The following is a 7,577-nucleotide window of genomic DNA, read 5'->3' on the forward strand; positions in this document are numbered from 1 at the left end:
CAGACAGACTTGCAAACTGCCTAAGAGCAGAATCCCCAGCAGGATCCCCTTACTGCCACCCACCCTTCAAAACAAACCTTCCCACAGATTTCAGCAGTGTGGACCACTCTCCTCTCTTTCCTTTTTTCCTTAGCTAACAACAAAAACAACTCCTCCCCATCAATCAATTAACAATGTTAATGGTATTCAACCCTAGTGAAAAAGAAAAAAAAAAAAAAGAGCTACAATATGTATCAAAAAGCTGAGATCATTGCGCAGTTCCCATGTTAAGAGCAATTTTAAATCATCTAAGTAAAGAATCTCAAAGACAACTTGTAAAAATAAAGCATAGAATCATAGAATCAACTAGGTTGGAAAAAACCTTTAAGATCATCAAGTCCAACCATTACAGCTAAACACAAACATTGCAGTTAAAGCCTGCACACATAACTCTCACAGACCTACTCATTGTAATAGGACATACCCTTACATGTATATATGTAAAGGTTATTGTATCTAGCAGACACTGGAATTGTGCCCCCTTAAATACTACTCTTTTTACATTTTGAAGAAATATAATACAAGCAGTGCCAGAGATACAATGTATATAATATCTGTCATTTTATTCTGTACTGGTTCTTAATAACATCCTCTTCACTACCCTAATCCTTTCCTGGTACTATCTGAAATCCTTTGGTTAATGTTTGACAAGCTTGCAGAGCTACTACTCGTTGCTGAAAACAAAATTAATGTATCCCAACATAGCACTAAGTAGCATCTGTGTGTCTTAAATTAGGCAATGAGAAATAAAACCACATTAATAGAAACATAAGCCACTCTTTTTACACCACTAGAACTCATTTTTAAGGAAATCGGTGAAGTTTATTTGAAACTTCTATGAAATTAACAGCTTATGTGCTGTTAAACAAATGCTGTACTTGAACCTCCCAGTTTAAGAAGACATGCCTCCTACCTTATCAGGTATCTGTGGACTGCCTTCCTCAGACTTGCAAACTCCCAGTTCTGTATTGTCTACCTGTGACTGAAGAGCAAATCAGCACAAGGAAAGAAAATTCTTATTTCTCGTAAGAATTTCTCTCTCTTTTACAACGGTTTTCAGATTGTTTTCTTCTTGTCAGAAGGCTGTGACAACATAAGTCAGGAACAGAACACGTGCAGCCCTGAAACATCTCTCTGCTACATGACTGGCCAGCAGAACATAATTTAAACTTCTTTTCAGTGGGTCAATTTGTATTGCAATTATTTGATCAATTTGTTTTCCTAGGTAATGAAGTGAATATGCAGTAGATAGAGGCAATATATACCTAAAGTTCCAATATCAGAATCTGATTTTCACAGAAGGCGAATCTGAAATTTAAAAATGCAGAATACCATTATCTAGTGAACAGAAATAAAAAATATCTCTGAAACAGTGGATTTTAGAATTGTTTATTCACCAAGATAGCATACTGGCAAAGCTGTATCAGGATGAGCAGCCAGAGTATAACATCGGAGGCTGTAAAACAAAGCAGATTGCTCTGTGTGTTTATTGCTTCCTTTCTGACATCAATGCCACCGTTGCATTGGCTGGATATGCTGCATACTCACCCACACCCCACCAAGAACCATTAAAAAAAAAACACAGGGTTTTTTTTTCAATTGTTTTTTTTTTTAATAATACATGCTGGTGTTCAAGGAGGAAATAAATTGTTGCCTTCCATCTGCTGGGCCTTCAGTTCATGCATCTGGGCCCTCCTTTTCAGGCTGAGGATGAGAACTGTTTCTTGGCTTCAGCTTCCTTTAGCTGAAGTCACCATTTCCCAACAGCCAGCTGATGCCATTCATGGAGGCTGTAGGAACATTGACTGCCCCACAAGAAGGCAGCAGAGGCCAGGAACTTGGGTCACTACAGGCCTTGCACAGCCTTTTGGGGTGAGCCCAGGGAATGACTGCTTATCCTACTGTTAGAAAGAGACTGAAATTTTACATTAAAATAATTATATAGAGCAACAGAAATGACTATATTTGAAAAGTTTTCGAATCAATAGTAGACTTCTGTATATTAAAAGAATGTTGTAACTTTGCTGTGGTAGCCTCAGCAGTAGAAACTAACATAACAACGAGAAGGACACAGGGTGTCTGGCCTAAGACGTTGTGGTTTAGAACAAGGAAGCTTTGTCTAACTGTGTGTCTTGATAATACAGACATTCATAATTTTTGTATTGTTTACAAGGAAGCTTTGTCTAGAAATAGAAACCATGTATCTTAAGCAGCAGAAAATTTCATCTCTGCAATATTGGTAGCTTTGTGAAATCATTGCAACATAAAAGGACAAGCCAAGTGAGGAAGTGAGAATGCTGGCGTCCACATAATGGTTGGGGCCTGTCCAAAGAACAGAAAGGTGAAAAGAATAAGGGGAGGAAGACTCCTTATTTCATCTGAGGAAGACTCCTTGCTTCATCGGGACGAACACCAGAGGGGGCTGGGCAAGCGCAGAAGAGGCTGATGTTGTAATTAGTCAACGATGTAATCTGTGCTGAATATGCATTAGTTACGAAATTTTTAGTGTATAAATTGCGAACGCGATGTGATGGGGTCGAAGCCAGATTTGGGCGCGTGCCCCTGGTTTCCCAGCGCTGCAATAAAGCACCTCATATAACCATTCCAGTGGTTATGTGTCAGTTCTTACGCTAACACTACTGCTAGCATGGCTGTTTAGGGGCACTCACAGCTTTTTGAAAACCATGTTATGGGCAAGGGTGAGGATGCTGTGAAAGACCAAGCCTTTGTCTGGGTAAGTGCTGCAGGGGAAGCCATTTCACAAACCCATGAAGAGGCGGGGAAATTTATCACCTACTAAGGTGGAATTCACTCAGGAGAACAAAGGTTATAAAGCAGTTAAGGTTTACAGGTGTAAACGTACCTATTTAAAAAAAAAACATGAAAAGCTGCTTGTCCTATACACTCATCCACTCATCGTGTGGCCAGCAGAACTAGGGACATGATTGTCCTTTTGTACTCAGCATTGGTGAGGCTGCATCTCGAATCCTGTGTTCAGTTCTGGGCCACTCACTACAACAGACATTGAATTGCAAGAGCAGGTCCCAAAAAGGATAACACAGCCGGTGAAGGGTCTGGAGCACAAGTCCTATGACGAACAGCTGAGGGAACTGGGGGTGTTCAGTCTGGAGGAGGCTCAAGGGGGACCACATCACTCTCTGCAACTACCTGAAAGGAGGATGGAGTGAAGCGGCTGGTCTCTTCTCCCAGGTAACAAGTAGTAAGACAAAAGGTAATGGCCTCAAGCTGCACCAGGGTAAGCTTAGATTGGACGTTAGGGAAAAATTCTTCACAGAGAGGGTGCTCAGGCATAGGCACAGGCTGTCCAGGGAAGTGGTGGAATCACCGTCCCTGGAAGTGTTCACAAACCGTGCAGATGAGGCCCTCACCGACATGGCTTAGTGGTGGACTTGGCAGTGCTGGGGTAACGGCTGGACTCCATGCACTCCAAGGTCTCTTCCACCCAAGCTGATTCTATGATCCTACAATACTATGCCCGCAAGCCACCCGCGCGCCCAGCCTACCGCCACGCCCGGCATCGCAAAGCCACCTCCCCCGCCACACTGCGCATGCGCCAGCCGGCCAGCCCGCCACGGCTGCCTGAGCCTTGCTGGCTCTCGCTGCCTCCACGCGCAGCCTAGTCACGTGCCGCTGCGCCGGCTGCTGCAGGCGCTCAGGCCGAAGGCGGCGGCAGCGTGCGGCTTGGGCAGGTCTCGGGTTCCCTCCGCCGGTGAGCGGTGCAGCAGAGCGGGCCGGCGTTCCCGGTCACACATGCGCTCACCCCGCCACTAGGACAGGCCGCCCGTCCTTGAGCGAAGGGTAAAAGCAGTCGCTCCTCCTCTTCCTTCTTCTCCGTTGCTGGCTCTGTGCCAGCGCTCGCCGTGCCCCCGCGGCGTACGTACGTCGCTGTGAGGGAGGGGCAAGGGCGGGCGGCGGCGGCGGAGAGCAGGTGAGGTACCGGGCAGGGGGGCTGTGGGCGCGCTACGGGGAGCTTCCCCCGACCGGCACTGGGAAAGTGAGGCGTGCTGAGCGCCCAGCTTCTCGTTTGCCAGTGCCCGCCTCCTTCAGCCTTCCTGCCGCACGGCGCCTAAGGGCGCTCGCCAGTCCCAGGCCGTGGTGGCGGTTGGGGGCAGCCATGGGGGCCCTAACGGCAGCGGGGTGCGAGGGGAGGCCGGGCTCGTAAGCAGGGCCCCGTTCGGTGCCCCTGCCATCCGCGGCCTGTCTTGTGGGGAAAGGAGATGTCGGTCCTGTCGCCCCATACCTGACTGCATTGGGGAGAGCTGAATTTAACTGGGGAATAAATCCCTGCAGCCGGCACCCTTCGGTGCTGAAGAGAGAGTGCCGTGCGTGCGGTTTGATACAGGGCTTTAAGTACGAATATGTTAAAATCGAGTCGATGGAATTACGAGAAAGCTTCGCTTCTGATCAGGATGTTGAATATCAAAAGTGTATTCATTGATCTTTACATTTAAGTAGTAGTTATGTCGATTTTTATGGCTGTATGAAACTAAATTATGTTTGCCAGCCACCTCCCTCGAGGGAAAGAAATCTCTGTATCATCAATGAACACCCCCCCCCATGTTAATAACATACCTTATAATAAACACAAGTTGATGACTTAATACGTTACCTGGATCAAAATCAACTGAAAATGTTCAGGATTGCTCCAGTCTTTCATCCAGTCCCAAGTACATCTCTTTTCCCTTTTCAGATAGGCTAGCGCAGAAGGCACTGTGTTAGGCAGTTTGTTACATGGAGGACATATAAACACTGTTTATTCCTTAAACTTAACCTTGATTTAACCTAGCCTTTTGTTTGCAAAGGCAGTCAGCAATGGATATGTTGCAGGTATTGTGAAAGGAGATTCTTTAGCACTGTGTATGAGGCATTTGTCTTAGGATTTTCATTCATAAAGAGAAATTAGAAGTTGTATATGCAATTAGTGTGATATTTTCTTACTTTTGACCTTATGTGAAGACTTAAGTTGTCATTTGCTAAAGGTGCTCCTTTTGCTGTTTCCCAAAATAATTCAGAAGCACTGGTCTTCCTGACAGGATGAGATACTGTATGCTATTGAACTGTGCAGAGTTCCAGGTTTATAACCTTACCTGTCACAAGTGAAGGAGGTTGGCCACTAGGATGCAAGATCCCTGCTGGGACACAAGAGTTTAATCTAAAGGAATCCATAATCTGAATGCTGCTTCAGTTGTTGCTGTGAAGTACCAAAAAGGAACCATAAAGAAATCCTTTGAGAATGTACCAGGTGGTAGATCTTGAGGCACTAATGCATGTGAATAGAAAATTCGGGTGACAGCCAAATGTAGCTGTAGAGAGGAAAAGGAGAGGTTTGTTTCAGCAGTTCCTGCTCACCATAAAGCATATTTCCAGTTGACAGTGCACTGCCTTTGAAGAAAAACAATAAAGCTTTAGCCTTTGTGGAATTCTGCAGTGCAAAACAAACATATGCTATAGTTGCTATACGAGAAAGCTATATTGTGAATTAGTTTTCATTTACATTGTAATAATACTATGTCAGTAGTAATTAATAAAAATTGCAGATTTCAGTATTAATCTGTAAAGGAAAAGAATCTTGCGTGCTTTTCTGAAATGTAGGTATTTCTTAGCATAATATAACCACTTTAAGACTTTAATAGTATAAATGCTTTTAAAAATCATATTTAACACCATTTTTATAAAAATGTGTTTATAGGTCATTGTGTATAATGTAGCTGCATCTGAAGGAGTACAAAGTGGCTTTGTCATGCTGACTAACAGCGTAGGGCATCATTTAGTGGTGCGTGAAGCAATGCTTCCAAGAAACCTGAAGGTATTTCCCTACATTTGTGGCAACAGAATGTTGTCGGGTTTTAGACCTAAAAGCAACATCAAGGACTCTTACAAAATCCTTGAGCTTGAGGAAGGATGTTCCCTTGATGATATCAGAAACTCATATCGAAGTCTTGCCAAGAAGTACCATCCAGACAGTGGTTCTGCCACAGCTGATGCTGAAGCATTTATGAAAGTAGAAGAAGCATACCGAGTAGTGCTCAGTGACGCAACGACCAAAAAGAAAGCAAACGACGAAAATGAAGAGGAGGAGGATCCGTTTAAAATGCAAGCACCACAGCACAGACACTACTTGAGTTTTGAAGGTGTGGGTTTCGGAACACCCAGCCAAAGAGAAAAGCAGTACATGCAATTTCGTGTAGACCGTGCAACTGAACAAGTGCTGGAGTACCGGAAGCAGAGACTTGAAAGCCAGTTTGTCGCGACTGACCTAATGAAAGCCAAAGACGTGAGGCAGAGCAAAAAGGTGAAGATAACTCAGGCGGTTGAACGGTTGGTGGAGGACCTCATCCAGGAATCGATGGCAAAGGGAGACTTTGACAACCTCAGTGGCAAAGGGAAGCCTCTGCAGAAGTTTTCAGACTGTCCACATGTTGACCCTATGACTCACAACTTGAACAGAATTCTGATAGACAATGGGTACCAGCCAGAGTGGATCCTGTTGCAGAAGGAAATACGGGAAACTATTGAGCAGTTAAGGAAGAGCATAGTGGCATCTAGAAGCAAGCTTGGAGAGCCAATGATACCATACAGGCAAAAGCAATGGAATCGTGTCTGTGAGCAATTCACAGAAGATATCAGGAAATTAAACAAAAGAATTGACAACTTCAATTTAGTTGTTCCTATTCTGAGCAGACAAATGGTGCACTTCAATGCTGATAAAGAAATTGGCCGAGCACAAAAGACTTATGAAGCACTGATGGAAAATGGAGAGGCTTCTAATTCAGACACAAAGGAAAATGAGGAGGAAAATGTTAAAAGGTTTGGGTGGAAGTCTTCTCTATTGAAGTGGTTAAACTATACATCAAAATAACACTATCTGTCTTGTCAAGATTTTGAATGCACTTTATTAACAAAACTTGTAACACTAGAGAAATTTCAGGTACACTGAAAATGTAAAATCCAGCTGTGCACTGTTACACCAATTAAAAGGAAATAGGTTGCCTGATGTGTGTTTGCAGGTCCTTAATTGATTTATTTGTGAACACTGCTAAGTGTGCTGGTTTGGGCTGGGCTGGATTTCATTTTCTTCACAGGAGCTGTTATGAGGCTACATTTTGGATTTGTGCTGGAAACAAGTCAGGGATGTTTTAGTTACTGCTTAGCAGTGCTTGCACAGAGCCAAGGCCTTTTCTGCCTCTCATACCACTTCACCATTGAGTAGGCTGGGAGTGCACAAGGAGCTGGGAGGGCACATAGCTGGGGCCAAAACTGACCAAAGGGGTGTATTCCATACCACATGGTATCATGCTCAGTATATAAAGTTCTGGAAGAAGGAATGGGGGATGTTCAGAGTGATCATGTTTGCCTTCCCAAGTACCTGCTAATGTGTGATGGAGCCCTGCTTTCCTGGGGATGACTGAGCACCTGCTTGCTTGTGGGAAATGGTGAATGATTTCCTTATTTTGGCTTGCTTGTGCACGTTTTTTTCTTTACCTATTAAACTGTCTTTATCTCAACCCATGAGTTGT

At 44.1% G+C, this 7,577-nt stretch overlaps 1 protein-coding gene across 2 annotated transcripts; it reads left to right on the forward strand.

Moving 5' to 3' along the window:
* Positions 1–3,836: 3,836 nt before the first annotated feature.
* Positions 3,837–7,054, forward strand: DNAJC28 (DnaJ heat shock protein family (Hsp40) member C28). Of its 2 annotated transcripts, none has more exons than XM_061453708.1 (2): positions 3,837–3,858; positions 5,750–7,054. In XM_061453708.1, the coding sequence occupies exon 2, from the start codon at positions 5,801–5,803 to the stop codon at positions 6,917–6,919; it is 1,119 nt and encodes a 372-aa protein (XP_061309692.1). In that variant the 5' UTR covers positions 3,837–3,858; positions 5,750–5,800; the 3' UTR covers positions 6,920–7,054. The 2 variants fall into 2 exon arrangements, with proteins under 2 accessions (XP_061309692.1, XP_061309691.1); XM_061453707.1 differs by lacking the exon at positions 3,837–3,858 and adding an exon at positions 3,873–3,988.
* The last annotated feature ends 523 nt before the right edge of the window (positions 7,055–7,577 follow it).

This window comes from Pezoporus flaviventris, unplaced genomic scaffold (genome assembly GCF_033815535.1).
Source record: "Pezoporus flaviventris isolate CSIRO_AGI_PZ_B2104156 unplaced genomic scaffold, CSIRO_AGI_Pfla_v1 ptg000015l, whole genome shotgun sequence".
Lineage (NCBI taxonomy): Eukaryota > Metazoa > Chordata > Aves > Psittaciformes > Psittacidae > Pezoporus > Pezoporus flaviventris.

Bases quoted from the DNA above. Each gene is read 5' to 3' on its own strand.
- DNAJC28 (XM_061453708.1), top strand. From the start codon at position 5,801: ATGCTGACTAACAGCGTAGGGCATCATTTAGTGGTGCGTGAAGCAATG.